Below are 16,350 nucleotides of genomic sequence, written 5' to 3' on the forward strand. Positions count from 1 at the left end.
TAGGTGTAAATGCTGGGGTATCATTGAAAAATTAATTTTGTAATGGGGTATAGGAACTACACGGACATCTCGTGCAATCAAAAGGAGTAAAACTCATACTTACCTATTCTGTACACAGAGCAAACATCTGTGATGGAGGCTTGTTTCAACAAATGTACTACTTCTTCCAAATTTTTTTCATTTGAAAAAAAAGATAGCTCTTCTGCCTCTAGAAAATCCAGATCTTGTGGTCTAGCAAGGAAAGGAGTAACTTTGAAGGTGCCTGAAAGCAGATTTGGCTGAAGGAGCTCACTGCATCAGTCACATGTGAACTTGTTAGAGAAACCAATACAATCTTTACATTATAGGTTGTGCTGTGTTCAAAATTTGTTTCAGTCAATTTATAAAATATGCATATAAACTGATAGTAACTATGCTTACAACTAACAGTTTCTGCCATATCAGAGTAAGCTTTATGTCAGTGTCATTTGATAGCATTTTATGAGAGTATTTATTAGAAGCATGAGTCTTGAAGGACTTTATGGTACTGATTTTCTAATATAAGCTTTAAGTTACATATGAAATGGACCTGCAAGCAGCATTTAAGAATTCCTTGTTTCAGCATGCAAACAGTTCAGGCATATTAATAAGAGCAGCCTATTTACATGGTGTCAATGCATGATGAAATATACCCTTTTTAGACTCCAGTCTGCATTATTAGCAACTGTTTGCAAAGGTCCCATTAGAAGCAAGTTAAGCCATATAACTGAGGGTACTAAAAATAAAAAACGGAACAGGGATGCTTTAACATAGATCTTGAGAGACCAGCAAGAGAAACTTCTGCAAGGGCAAAGCTGCTTGGATCGTGTGAGCCATAGAATAGAAAGTGAACCAATGTAATAAGTCCAGTAACCTCTTTTCCCAGGAAGAAACTCAGCTACAGAATAATAATATTTTTCAGTATTTAGGAGATTTCATATTCCAATTGTTTTGTAGTTTTGACTGATATGACAACTCACATTAAAACAACAAAGAACCCCAAAACCAAGCAAACAAAAAAAATCACCAAAGACCAAAAAAAAAAACCCAAAACAACACACACACAAAAAAAAAATCAAAACCACACCCTGAATTTAATGTTCAGCATTTCAAAGCTGAGACTATGAGACTATGTTCTTTTTGTTTATGAAATATAAATATGTATCACTCACATATTTCTAGATAAGTCCAGTTTTACATGTCCTGTCTTTACAAAACCTATTTGGCCAGTAAACACATGTCTTCCAAGAAACCATTCCATGCATTCAATGAAGTAGCCAAGGATCTCAATTTTGTCCCCTTCCTGGAAACTCAATTCTTCTGACACAATACTCTCATAATTCATCACAGCTAGACAGGATCCCATTGCTATGTAATAAGGAGATAAATAATATTTGCAGATAAAGTAATTTAACAATAGAAATACACTTAATAGAACAGCAAGTCAGCAGAATATATTTAACAAAAGACATTCCTGGAACCTGTGAGTTGAATATCTGCTGTGACAAGATTTAAAGCATCCCAACCTCATTGGTTTGGTTTGATGATTAGATCTATAAACAGCATAAAAATCTTCATTTCCCAGCCATTAGAAAGCAAAGCCTAAGATAGTCTCACAATTCTACCAGATTTCATACTGTAGCAGCAAAAGGAAATGTTTTAAGTCCTTAATTTCCCTCTTACAAAGGGCTCTGAACTTGGGCTGGAGTAAAGCACTTGAACCAATTAAAATGATCCCTATGGAATAGATATGGGTATATACCAGTCAGTACAGTATTAAAACTGAAATCATGGAAGAAAATAAGCCATATTTACTCTCTAACCTCAAACCATCTGTGTAAGTTTTATTTCTCTGTCAGTATGAGGAAAAGTGGCACACATATCAAAGATCCACAGTTACATTGGTGCATTTTCTGAGGCATCCTCAACTCAGTCACTGTGTACTACCTCCTGTACTATTTAGAAGGAAAAAGGAGAAAGAAAAGACTTTCGAGTTTGACTCTTTCGAGTTTAATCTTAGACAAATTTCTAGTCTCACTAATTTTACTGCAAACTAATTTTGAAAGCTGTTCCCCTACTCTAATACAATGGACAAAAAGTTATTGAACTTTTTAGAGACTGTTCTAGCAAAAGCATAAAGTTTGGTGTTATTCTAACATTGATGTTTGAATGAAGTTTCTTACCAACTTTTGTGATCGACATAGATTCATTTTTATATGAAAAATCAATGGGATTAGAATACCCTTTAAGAAACCACCTGAAAGCAGAAAAAGAAATTGAAGTTAGTGTATAGAACACTTCACTAAATGTCATGACAGTAACAGTCATATTTAAAATACATATGAAAACTGATGTGTCCCCCCCACAATTAGCTTTCAATTTCAGCACTGCCCATACACTTCAGACACATTTATGGTTTCATTAATATTAGTAGCAAAAGTACTGCTACTTCAGGAAAACAAACCTAGAAAGTCATGCTATTTTTCCCTGCCCCAGGTAGAGGCATCTCTAAGCAGAGGTGTGTATATGAATCAGATGTATATGGAATAGGCAGGCAGAGTCAGGTACCTACTGATGGAAAGGCTCCAATGGCTCCAGGGAAGCATTAGACTTCATGGGCATGTCACCATCCACAGATCCACCTGTTACTTCTTCAGTAAAAGCCCCATTCTCAAAATAATCTCTTTCATTATCTGTAACCATCATCTTTTGTATTGTATTATCAGGATATAAAACAAAAAAAGATCCTAAAACAAAAGCAGTTGAGCAGGTGTCATTTTATGTAACATTTTAATGTCATATAAGCCCTGAAACTGACTTCAAGAACATCAGTAATATTCATTTAGAAATTGAAAATCTGATCTTTGTCAAGAATTTTTTTGCTGATTGTCAGATATTCATACATTTCTGTCTAGTGTGTCCTTCAGTAGGGGAAAAAAAAAAAAAACAACCAGAGATCATGTCTCAATGAAGCACAGAGCCCTCTGCTGCAATTCTGCATATTCCTGTTGCAGAAACAAATCATCCACCTATCCTGACATCCTGTCTCTGGCAGTACCAGCAGGTGATGCTGTGTAGGAGAAGCATGTGAGCCTTGTAACTGTTTATAAACCACCTCCTGCACATCTCCAGAAGCTGCAATAATATTAAGCAAGTTGGAATGTACATCACTCCCTAATCCTTTGGTATACATTTATACACCAGCTGCACATTACTTTCTTCAATCCCTTCATCAATCCCTTCATGATCTCACTGAACCTAATCTGTGTTTGCTCCTTTCTTCTCTTTAAAATGTGTATTTGGAATGAGTAAATTTAAACTTCAACTTCATTAAGTATTTAAATAGGTCATAATGTCTGATTTGGGGATTTTAAATAAAGATGCTTCCCTGAACCTAGCCTTAGCATGTACAGTCTTTCTTACCTTCCTGTACTAGCAGACTTCTGTACATCAAATGTAATGATTTTTCATTTATACAGACTTCAATGCCTGTGTCTTCCTCCTCTTGGGAGTATAGCCAGAAAGATTGGTCTAGAAATAAATTCTCCATGCAATGATTTATAAAACCTAGGAAAAAGAAAATCCAATTTGTTTTCTTTGCCATTTTACAGTATTACACAAAAATAAAAACTTCCAGAGAGTTAGAGACTACTCCATTATTACTTAATGCACAGTGTATAAATCACAAAATTCAACAAGTTCCCAGAAATTATGTGCAATTGAATACAAATTGACACTGAACTATTTTATGGTGAAACAACTTTACCCAGTGAGTGGTAGGTTAGAAACTTCCATATTTCTTCAAACGTTTTAAATGTTACTACTATTAAATCTTGATCACTGTGAATAGACAGGAGTCTGGCAGAAAGCTCCTAAAAATCAAAACAAATACTTTAATTACCATTACACCAGATTTAAGCATGATTTCTCACTAGGTAACACTTAGGCTAAAATACTATTCATTAGGAAGGATTTAAAAAAATAAGAATCCAAAATTTTATCTGTATGAGATATCTGTTCTTTAACCAAATTTTAATCTGACTCTTTCTTAGCAGTTGTACTGACAGTCTCAGTGAGCTTAATTTACAGAGGAAATAAAGACCACACTGAGTGAGGTTTGTGTAGTTCAGAAATGTCTATGTATAGTCATATGCATAACCATAGTCAAATGCATACCTATAGGGAAGTACATAGTAGTTCTTTCCAAGAATATCCTCTGCACAGAGTGGTTTACAGCTTGGGAACTACCTTTGCCAGACATGTGGGCATTAGTATTAAATAGTGGAAAGGAGCTAGTTTAGGGGGTTTTATAACTTGAAATTTCTCACTTGATTGGTGTAAATGTTTCCATTTTAAAACTTCCTGATGTAGATTACCCTCAGAGCTCTGTACACACACAAAAATGCAGCTCCTTTGATGCAACTTTGAACTTGCTTCCTGGTATAGTCTTTATCCAGAAGAGATATTGAATAATTATTTCCACGTTCACTCTTCTTTGGTTAGAACAAATATCCTTAAGTGTTTTTGTTGTTGTTTTTTTTTTTTAATGCAGTAAGATTTTTTTATCCTCATTTGTACTGGTTCACATTGCTAGAATAGCATTAAATTACACTTCTAACAAAGATAAGCAATAACCATTGTAAGTGGTAATGATGGATTTTAAGTTATTCCAGAAATGCTAAAAGGAACAACTACATAAACCTTCAAATAAATGAAAGGGGTAATATAGAGTCTGGTTGCACTCCATTTTGTAGCTTAAAAACAGGGCTCCCCAGTGATGCTGACTATTGCCTTTCAGGAAAATACAAAGAACTGTGTAATTTATGAGACAACTATCTGAATCACTATCTCAGAAAATAAATCAAACTTAAATCTAACAGGTATGATGCTACTGTACCCTTACTTCCATCACATTTAAATGGAAGCACAGCTTGAAAAAATTGAACGACTGGTCAAGTAATTTATTCTAATTCAAGGTAGCAGGGAGGAAATTGTCCCTCACACCTTTTCTATAATACGAGTAGAGATGGAGCTGATTCACTGATTTTATGACTGCTACAGCACAATTTTAATAATCCCTGAATTAATTCTGTTTAACATCCATATTTTAAATTCACACAATCTGAACACATTAAAATGTAAAAGTCCAACCTAGACTTCTTCAGCAGGCATGCCTCATCATTGCTTTGATCGTCTGCATGCACCTTTCTACACCAGATTACATATTAATGAGAGCCTGAAATCTATTAATAAATTGCCAACACATGCTAAAGTATGTCAGCCTCGGGCTTCATGCACTGTTGAATATCAAAACAACATTCTATCAAAACTTAACATTATCTATCTTGTCTCTTTCAAAGCCTTTTCCAGTCTGTTTCTAATAAGGCCACAAATCTAGTCCATTTGTTTCCTCTTTTCCTTTTCCTCCTAATCCCATTTTCCTTCCTCCCTCTCCCTCTAAACACAATCCAGAGCAGAGAAGCAGAAGTACAGACTTTGCAGAGCCACAGAGTCAGCAGCCTGGTTGTGGGGTGGCCACAACACATGAAAGGAAAGTGGTGTAGAAACATGTGTCTGTATTAGTCAAAACCATAACTAAGCTTTCAGTCATTTGGCTTGCTAGTGAAGGAGGCTGGAATCCATGGCACAGACCAAAAAAAAAAAACCAAAAAAACCAACACACCAGAGGTTGGATGGTGTCTTTTTTTTTTCAAGACCAAGGAGGAGACTAACCTTTTTTCAAAGTAAACATCACTTGTAGAGGACAGGTTTCTCATATACAAAAAAAAAAAAAAAAAAATTTGAGTAATAAAATTTGGCCAACAATTGTATGCTATTTAAAGTTATGGCCATTTAGCCCTAGGAAGGTCAATGCTTAGCCTGTTCTCTTTCAGACTTCCTCTTTGGCTTAGCAGTGAGCTTCCCAGGAAATGAGCATGCAAAATAACTCCAGGTGTCTAGAAGCTGAAGTGATGGGTCAATACAAGGACAAATTAAAAGATGTAAATGAATGCAGAAAATTTTTAAAATAAACTCATTCAATTACTTATTAAGGTGGGTTTATTTATTTTATATCAATTTGATTTTCCAGTCTTTTTCTATAATTCATTATTTCTAAAGAACCTAAATGTTTTTAGGGGTTACTGGTTACTCAAATTCAAGCACCCAGCATATAGATGGAAATAGGACCCAAATATCTTGCAGACTATTTCAGTAGCACAGGGGATATTATCTGAATAAATAAAACAATTTCCAAGCAATTGACTTACACTGAAGACAGTCATCACCTCCTTGTTGTCATTTTCCAGAAGACGGAGCTGCCCTCTGAGCTGTCTTTGGAGCCTGGGATCAGGACATCCACTCTTTCTTTTTACCATTGTTAACTTCAAGGAGATATCTGGAGGAAGACATCAATTTTCAGTACTACAAGGTTTGTGAATCAGCTTTGGATAACCAGAACATGCCTCAAAATCATAGATTATACATTACGATATATTTTTTCAGCTTCAGAGACAGGCACACATAACATTGATCTACTGCATGTTTCTTTTACAATATTTGTTATCCTGTAGACATAGGAACCTAGCATGAAACAATTTTGAGAGACAACTTATACTTCTGGATGGAGAAAAAAAAAAGAAGAAAAAACCAAGTAGATTGATAATTTGTCAATTTAGACATTTCTGGGCATTCCAAACATGTCCAGATTTCCAAATATTCCACACATATCAAAAATCAAAGCAAACAGATCCTGACATCATAAAAAAAATCCCTGAACAACAAGCAGTAGTTCAGCATGTTACAACCCTTCATACTAAATTTAAATTCATGGCTATCTGACATGTCACCCCACTGCTTCAGAAGGCTTTTATAAATCAAATGTTGTAAAAGCTGATTCTCAACTAAGCTGGTTGAACAGTACCAACCAAGTTAAATGGTACAACTAAAAGCTCACTTAGATCTGAAAGCAGCTAGATACTTATTGCCAAGCTCTTGGCATCTGTTTATGAGAAGCTTTTACTACAGCTAAGGGTACAGCTCCAGCCAGCTTCTCTCATGTAAAGAGGACGTTTGATAAAGCTGCTTTTATTCCACATTAATTTGTTAATTTATCTCAATAACAGTAAATCATACATTTTCAGACACCCAGATGGGCATATACAAGCCAATAATACCCAGTCAGGAGGAATTCCAATTGCAAAGTATGTAAATAGGTCACACTTCCAGCAATATGGTACTCTTGTGCATACTAAAATATTCCACCTCCTGAGTTTCACATTTTAATCTGACAAAATAAATGGTTTTCACATTCTAGCCTAATATGCTGTATCTTGATCTGTTTTCAGAGGGCTTCCTATGCATATCTCCAGGAGTTTTACCATTACTTGCATAAATTACTCATTACTTTAAGGTCAAGAAGGGTGGCTCAGAAATATAAACCTGTGTTACTGAATTACAAGGCCTCTCCCTTTAAGCTGTGGTCATATAGTCAGTTGTTAGCAGGAAGAACACAAAATAGAGTCTCTGAATGTTGATCAGATCTCTCCCAAAGTAGGATTACTGACCTTTTCATTTTACCTGAAAACATAAAACATACTGGCACAAGAGAAGACTGACTTAAAAATGTGTAAGTACAATGTATAAGTACATTTTACTCAAACTTGTTCTGAGGTAAATATATAATGGCAGACACACAATCTAACTTTTATAGAAAGTTAATGTTATTGAAATAATTATTACATTGACTTAAAACAACAGAAATTCAGCTACTTCTGTCAAAAAAACCCTATAATAATGCTTTATAGAGATGAAATGTCATGTAAAACCCCATCATAACCTCCTGTCTACTTCTGTGAGCCCAGACTCATACCTCCAATTACAAAGAACCTAAATTCTGTACACAGAAAGATAAATAGGTGTATAAAGCACAAATAATTTGACTAGAAATAACCATATGCCTGGGGAAGACTGCCTGCCACTGGTGATTTGTCAGGTCAAGCCAGAGAGCAGGGAACAGCTCAGTGTTGCTTTTGATGGCACAAGAAGGGAAATGTGCCAAGACTCTCAATACACACTGCCTGCCATGAGCCCTCCAGAGGTGAAGCCTGCTGAACCCACTTACTGAAGAACTGCACTCAATTGACACTTTACTGAAAATACAGCATTAAAACAATAAAAAATAGATACTTGGAAAGGCCACAAACTTTAAAAGATAATACATTTGAAGGATTGAAAGGCATATGTAAAATAAGCTATGAACTTTTTATTTGCTTCTCTTTTTTTGTAACCAGTTTATTATAGTACATAAATTATTTCTGTTTTTTATAGCAGTTGCTCCATCTTTTTGTGAGAAATTCTCAACAAATCTTGTGTAGAAGTTGGTCACTTCACAGCTGCCATGAAATACATTATAAAACCTACAGGAGTGATAACTGCAAAAGTTGACATAGTTGAGTTGTCTTAAAAAGAAAAAGTAAGCTGTGAGAAAATCATTATAATATAAAGATAGGACAGAAGAAAAAATGCCTTACCAGTTGGAAAATTCTCTGCCTGATTGGGAAGGGTCCTTGAACTGACATTCACGCATTTTTCACTTGGAGAACACTCTATTATGATAAATGAAAGGAATTATTATGTACATTTACTAAGTCATAAAAATCACACTGAAAAAAACCCCAAAAAATACACCATGCTTTCAAAGCATTTGATGCATCAGAAATTTCTAAAACAGAATAACTATTTTCTCCCCTTTCTGCTATATATAAACCTCATAAAAAAATATCTGCAGAATATTTCTTTCCTCCTGGACTGGAGGGGGAAGTTGAATCTTTATTGCATCATTTTAATGTGAAATTCCAAGTTGGGGAATTGGTGGAAAGAAAGGTTCTCAGGAAACAGAATTATCATTTGGGAGAGAGCAAGGGTCAGACCTAATTTTCTCTTCCTTGTACCTGTATTAAAAATGGCTCCCACTGATGCTTTAGTGGTATAAACTATTGTGCCTTGTACCAATTAATACATGGAGAAAAATAACTCTTCTCTATCTGTTATATGTGTATGCAATACTTGTGAGGGGGTACTGTAAAATCAAGTGATATGAAGTTTCAGGAAAATACCATAAATAAAATATGTTTTCAATTAATACTAATCTGCTTTTTTCCTTTAGCCCACATTTCTTCCTGTCCTTTGGGCAATGATATATTTTCATGCTGATAAGACAACCATTTCCATTTTCTCAAGGCTCCCTGGGCAAGTATCAGTGAAGACAAGGCTTCATATTTCTAAGAATAAAAGAGAAATAGATATTTCCTTCTTACTAGAACATTTCTGAGGCAATTTTCATGTATCCCAAGACATTATCCTATGAAGCTCTGCTTTTAGAATAAACCCTGTAATATAGCAGGGCATGGTAATTTCCAAGTCTTTTGCATCTTCCCTCAAGTGCATCTATGAATGTTACATGAATAAAATCATGCAAATAAATAAGGATACATAAAAGAGAGTTTTCCCACTTCACAAAGAAAGGAAGTAAGCACAAAAAAAAAATTATCTTTAATGCCTATTACTAGCATATACTCAAACTAGAAATTGAAATTCCCGAACACTTTCATTTTGTAGGGTTTTGGTTGGGTGTTTGACAGAAACATTTGGGTTGGTGTTTTATTTATTTTCTTAATATGGACGATATGATGTTTGTTTTTAAATAGAAATGTGATTGTAATCTCACTGCAGTGCAGGCTATGTTTAGGAAACATTCTAAATTTAAGTCCCCTAGAGCTTCTGGGACCAGACGTACCTGTAGTTCTGCTTTTTCTGGTTTTAGTCACAATTACAAACAGAAGGTGTCAAAAGCTTTGACAACATGTTATTGTTTTGATGATCATTTAATAGTTGACAAGAACAATAAATTAGCATATGTTTTTGATATGTGAACTATTATCACTGTTATTTTGATATTAAAAAACTATAAATTTCCTTGAAAGGTAGTTAAAGACATTAACATCCATTTCTGCGACTTTTAGGAAAAGGCAAAGCCTATCAGCAAACATTTGAATTACTCATCAGTTTAATTTAAAATAATAGTTTGCTGTTAAATTTGAATGAAAGGGTAAAAGTTACTATAAATACAGTTTGAATGTGTTTAAACTTCTTAAAGTACTATAATTAGGTTCAGAAACTTAATATTAACTCCTACTTGGTGGAATGTGTTGGAAAGCTAAAGAGCAACTTTATACTGCCCTAGGATGCTTGCACCTGGTCTTTGATGCCAGAAGTGTTGCAGTTGTGAAAAGAAAAAGATATTATGCAAGTTGCAGGACATATACTTCTAAATTAAATAGGGTTTTTTTCTGTGATTTTTGGAAGTGTTTTCACATAAGAACACTCTTGAGCCTACTGTAAACTAAAAGCCTGGCCATTGCCATCTACCTATGTCCCTCCACTCCTCTACCCAAAAGGTCATTCTGACTTGCATGATTTTACTCCACAAAGTAGATTTTCTTTTGTACAAAGGCAGTACTACACCTCTAATGAAAAAGGAACATTAAAAATTATTAAAACAGAAACTTGGCTTCTGAATCTTACAGCTATAGCAAAAAGTGCTAGAAAAAGAACTTATATTAGGTTCTGATAATTTTCATCTCCTCTTATCTTACTACAAGATAATCCACTTGCCTGCCCCAAGTGAATTTCAGTGTAGATTGTTCAATAGTCCAATCTATGGAGGAGACATATCTGCGTTTTGTATTTCAAAAGAAGCCCATCTGGGTTCTGTGATTTTGTGTAAAACACATGAGAGTTCTCAGTTTGTGCACCATTTAATAAACACAGTAATTCAAGCAGGAGGAGGAGTCAGGAGCAGAGGCACGAGGAGGTATTGTTTGAGGTCTTACCCGTTTGATCTTGCAACGTGTCCATCCCAACTCCATTCCTGAGGGTGCTGATGGCAGCATTACTCTCCACATGTTTGCAGTCACACCTGCATATTTCCTGCTCTGTTTCTTCCCCCTCCAAGTTCCTGTCTTGCTCCCCCTCCAGAGCAGGGACAATGGTGTTAGTGCTGAGCATTGATGTGCCACCTGCCACTGCCAAACTCTCCATAATTTGAAGTTCCTCACAGTGACACGATTTACATTATCAACAACCTGAAAGGGGAAAAAAATATCAATAATGTTTTTTTAAAGCATCAGAAAAGATGAACATATTTAAGAGCTGTCCCTCTCCTGTAGGAGTTATTTTTAATTGTAATATGGATTAAAGAATTTTACTATAGGCTTTTCTCAGAGGAAATGTTGTGTAACACACAAATTTATCCCAGAAAAAGCTCCTGCAATGAGGTGGCATCACTGCTTTAGGAAAAAAGCAACAGACTTGGCTAACAGCAACAATCCAAGGCCTGAAGTGAAATGTACTTGTGCCCACTGCTAATTATTCGTTCTTGGCCAGCTATAAAGCAGAGCCTCCCAGGGATAACATTATTCACATCAGCAGAGGAATTGCAGGGGAAAAACATCATTTTCTAAAGGTGACAAGAATGGAACAAGTACTGCATGCTGAATTCAAACAACAAAGAAGGTTTATATAAATTCAGCTAAAGAATGAATCCTCCACAGGAACCTACTGTGCAGAAAGACAGGCATCCAAAGAGCCAAATATTACTTTGCAGCAAAGCAGAAAAATGAATCCTTACTGAAGCTAAAGGCTGAGTCTGGCAGCAAGACTCCATTTGGCACGATCAGGAAGAAGGAATAGAAATGGAAGTAGAGCAAAGGGGCTGCAAGCTTCACTGCTCCCTGCAGTCACTGAGGTGAGGCATCCTGCAATCACATTTCTTGGGCACAAGCTACTCAAGGGTCAGGAAGATGCAGCCAGACCAACAGCCAAAGCATCTGTAAAGGATGTGACTCATGTAGCCAGAGCATGCCCACTGATGTTTACACCCTTTTCCTCAGTGGGCTTTCACATGTGTCTAAATGATCTCATAAAGCCACAGGACAGATTTTGCTTCAGTCCTCTCATTTGCATTAAGTCTGACTTCCTCTGTGTTTACTCCAGCAACACTCACTAATGGTGTACATTCATGATGAGTGTAAAAGATTGTAATCTTCAGGGAATTTCATCTCATTTGTTTTCCAGCAGAAATTGGTTAAATCTGAAGCTGTAGATGAAAGATGCACTTCTGCTCTGCTAAAGCCTCAGACTAGTGCCTGGTCACCTAGCATCCACTCATGATCTGCCTTCAGTCTGGTCAAGAAATGTCTCACTTCTCCATTTAGCATGCAATGGAGTGTCCCAAAGCACATTGATTCTGGCTTTTTTCTTCACAACCCTGCCTCTTCCAACGCTTCTTGCCTTCCAAGCTTCACATCATAGATCCCTAACCCTGAGCAAACCAAGTACCAGTATGAACAGCACAACGGCTGCCAGCAGCCTGGGTAAGCAGGTACACAGGACAAGGCAGGATCTGTCTGCACAACTTTCCTACTCTTTTACAGCCATTGAAACCTTTGCCCCAAATGAGCACTTCTTGACAAAACAGTGAACTATATATAGACTGAGGCAAGTTATGCAATTACAGAAAATTAATGAGGTATAGTTACAGGTTGTATTTCCAGCTCAGAGAATTAAGTCATAACCAGATCTACCACAAATTAATGAAGTATGAAGAAATCTAGGCTGGATTTTGCTTTAATGTTTTCATTGTCCCATTTTGCCATTTATTTAAAAGTGCCTATCAGAGTGCTGAGGCTGACTTTCAAAAGATGCTTTTGGTGCTGCATCACTGTTCTTTATATAAAGCTATGTGTAAAAATTTATATATGCACCTACAAAACACAGATGGTAACTCAAACACAAGTAATTTTTATCCCTTCTCTCACAAAAGAACATTTTAATTAACATATGTGGTTGACACTGAAAAACTGCCTATCAGACTTCATGACCTAGTTATAAATGTTTAAAAATACAGATCAAACTAACTTTGCCAGGGATCTGTTTTTCCATTTATATAGCTGATCCTTTCCTTGAAGTAATGACAGTAGCTAACACCATTCATTTCATTACTGTACCAGGATTATAGGTAATGCATTCCAATTTTCACATTTAGAAATTAAATATTTTCTGCATATATTTTGTAAATAATAGTATGTCCTGTTGATGAAGATGTAAATATTTTGGTATTAATGATAATTTGGTTCTAAAGGAGGTTGTTTAAATTACATTGTTCTATGAATTCAAAGCCAGTTGTTATTTTTAGATCAGGATTACCCTTAATCCCAAAAATGAAATTCAGTGTTCAGTTTATTAATTTTTTTCCATAAGCTCCTATCCACAACCAAAAATATCATCCTGCACAAAATTTTGGAAAAAAAAACATATTCTGACTGGAATTATTGGAATTCAGTTGAATTGGAGAAGAGATGATGATAAACTTTTTCATCTCTTCTGCATCAGCTTCTGTTGGTAAGAGTAACATATATGCAGGTCTTGAATTAACTTAGAAAGCTCAGTGCTATAAAAGCAATTAGGACATCTGAAGAAATCAAAATGGATATAATCTGTTTAAGGAGATTCAGAAGATAGAGCCTAAGCCAAGGGAAAAAAATCAGAATGAGTGAAAGAAAAGCAAAACAGGTATGTCCTTATGTATATTTCCTCTGGGTTCTTCCAAGATGCACAGAAGAAACACTCAAACCTTTTTAGCAGTCATGTTCTCCTCTACAGTGTTCTTTTCCATTTTTAATGTTTGCCTTAACCACCAAATGTCAACCCATGTGGCTTTGTGTAGGTACTGAGAACAAAATAGTAAACTTTCCTGTAGCTAGGCCCCTTGTCTACCTAGGAGCTTTTTAATGTTTATCTGGCATCTAAATGTATCCTAACTGACACAAATTTGGTCCCAAGTGACAAAAATTTCATAGAAATTTACATTAAATCCTTGTACTTTTATTTTTTGCCTTTAACTATCATGTAAGTACCCCAAGACACATAAGCAAAGCTACAGTATAATAATCCTATTTATTATGCTGATGCTTTCTCAATTATTAAATTGTTCCACCACAAATGAAAGCAGATTTAATGGCACAGAACCAGAGAAAAACATTCATCAACATAAAACAGCTTTAGAGAATACTAAACTGCAGTGCTTGAGTCAGTCTCATTTTTAGAGATTTTTTCATAAATCTATAATGCTAGTAAGTATAATGCTAAATTAGCAACTAACACAAGATTAAGATCTTCAAGATTAAAGATCTAGCACTCACCATATAAAGTTTGTCATCTCTAACTAGTTCTTACAACCTACATTTATGTGCAGACTATTTGTACTGACTGCACATTTTACTTACAATTTAGGTAAAGCTATTTTTGTCACGTCCTTTGAGCCTTGACCAAAAAAAAATCATATTGGTGCAGGATGTTGGCCATAAAACCTACTGATCTTCCTGTTTTTCTGAACCCAGAGCCAGTCTCTACTCAAAAGCCATCCAGCCAAGGGGTGGCTCTCCCCACTGCTCAGGGGGAGCCTCAATTTCTGAGGCATCAGAGAGGGGAGTGGCAGATGCTGGACAGCTCAACACCTTGGGTGCTCCTGGGTGCTCTGGTGTCTCCCTGCCTGTGGCCCGAGCTCCTTGGATCCTGAGAGTGTGTCCAACACCTCTGTGTGCTGCCCCATGCCCCTGTCCAGGCTTGTGAGGCTCAGAAGGTCGCTCACAGAATTACAGAATAATGAGGTTGGAAGAGATCTCTAAGATCATCAAGTCCAACCTGTGCCCTAACACCTCAAGTATAGCACCAAGTGCCATGTCCAGTCTTTTTTTAAACATATCCAGAGATGACTCCACCTTCCCTGGCCCTTCCCAGCGCACAGCAGGCGGGAAAGGACAGAATCCAGCAGCTGTTTGGCACCAGGGGAAATGAGACACTATTTTTCCTTCTGGAAGTTAACCAGAATAATTCCTTTATCATGCCTTTCTGTGTGTTCCTGCTTCCTTTTTGCTGAGTGTTTTCAAAGCCAGCTAATCAGAAAAAAAACCATATAGTTTTAGATTTTCCATGTAGGCTGAGGGTTGTTTTGCTCCCCTGCCTTTTTAAATTATTTTAAGATATATTGTGGATGACAGGAACACCAATTCATTCCCATTTAAAAGGTGTTGAAGGAGAAAACCAAAAACATTCACTGAACCAGATTCTCTCTCTTCCTCTAAAGATATATTTCTGAGACTAGGAGCTGGTATACAAAAATAGGCTTTATTCAAACTAGCTGCCTAAAACCTGTATGCAACACAACATTCTTTTCATTCATCATCTTCCCTCTAGGAGCCTCAGAACAATGTACTAATGACTTACTAAGGACCTGTCTTGCAGTTAATCTTAATTAATCTAGGTCATTTTCCCAAACTGATGTTATTTTATTCCTTCCTTCCAGTTCCAATTAGCATTTCACATCTTCTACATTAGGCTATAAACATCTTAAAGCCAAGATCACTACAAACATTTTCCTTAGAGAGTAAATCAGACTTGATCTCTATGAAATTCAGTCACAAGCATGAATGTAAGAAAAAAAATAAATCCATATTAGGTTCTGTATAGGCAACAATTTTTATGTATTCCACATAAAGGTAAGCAAATCTATAATCTGAGTAAACAAATTTAGGAATCTGAGTGCTTTCCAAATGGAAGATTGACTCCTTTATCACAGAAGTAACTTGAGTTTAGTTAGCAATTCTCAGTAAACAATGTTGCAATAGGTATTATTGTTCCTAGTGGTCTACAAACAAAAAAGCCCTAGCAAGCTTCAGAGATGCAATAGATGCCTCTAAAAGCTTTAGCCCTCTCTATTATATATTTCCTTTATATCTCAGTAACACTGAAATATATTTTTCATCCTCAACACAGCTCTAAAAGCACCATATGTCCAAAATTTCCAAGTTTAGATACGGAAAATTGGAGAATAAAATCCACAATGTCATAACTGCTTAAAAATAAGCATAAATTCAAGGCATGCTTTAAAATAAAAATCAGATCACTGTTAAAAAACTATAAAAGGCATCTGTGAATCTCAGTACTTCATTCTGAGTGCTAGATGTGACCAGAACTTGGCCTGTGGCAGATAATGCAGAGGAATAAAGTAGGAGCTGTTGCTACTGAATCAGAGCTCAGCCGACACCGCACTAGCTAGAAGAGGAAACAGAGCAGCACAGAAAATCCCAGCAGGTTCTCGTAACTGTGACAGATCACATTGACACATATTTTCCAGTTACTTCATTACAGACACACCAAAGAACAGAACACTATGAAATTACCTATTTAACTGGCTGCAATTCCAACACATTG

General features: G+C 36.0%; 1 protein-coding gene across 11 annotated transcripts in view; it reads left to right on the forward strand.

Moving 5' to 3' along the window:
- ABLIM2 (actin binding LIM protein family member 2) overlaps positions 1–16,350 on the forward strand; it is a 167,992-nt gene that overhangs the window by 11,709 nt on the left and 139,933 nt on the right. For all 11 annotated transcript variants that reach the window (XM_072927966.1, XM_072927968.1, XM_072927971.1 and 8 more), the window contains exon 2: positions 6,327–6,448. In XM_072927966.1, coding sequence (XP_072784067.1) covers positions 6,327–6,448 — 122 coding nt within the window. The remainder of the gene's footprint in view (positions 1–6,326; positions 6,449–16,350) is intronic.

This window comes from Taeniopygia guttata, chromosome 4, assembly GCF_048771995.1.
Source record: "Taeniopygia guttata chromosome 4, bTaeGut7.mat, whole genome shotgun sequence".
Classification (NCBI taxonomy): Eukaryota; Metazoa; Chordata; class Aves; order Passeriformes; family Estrildidae; genus Taeniopygia; species Taeniopygia guttata.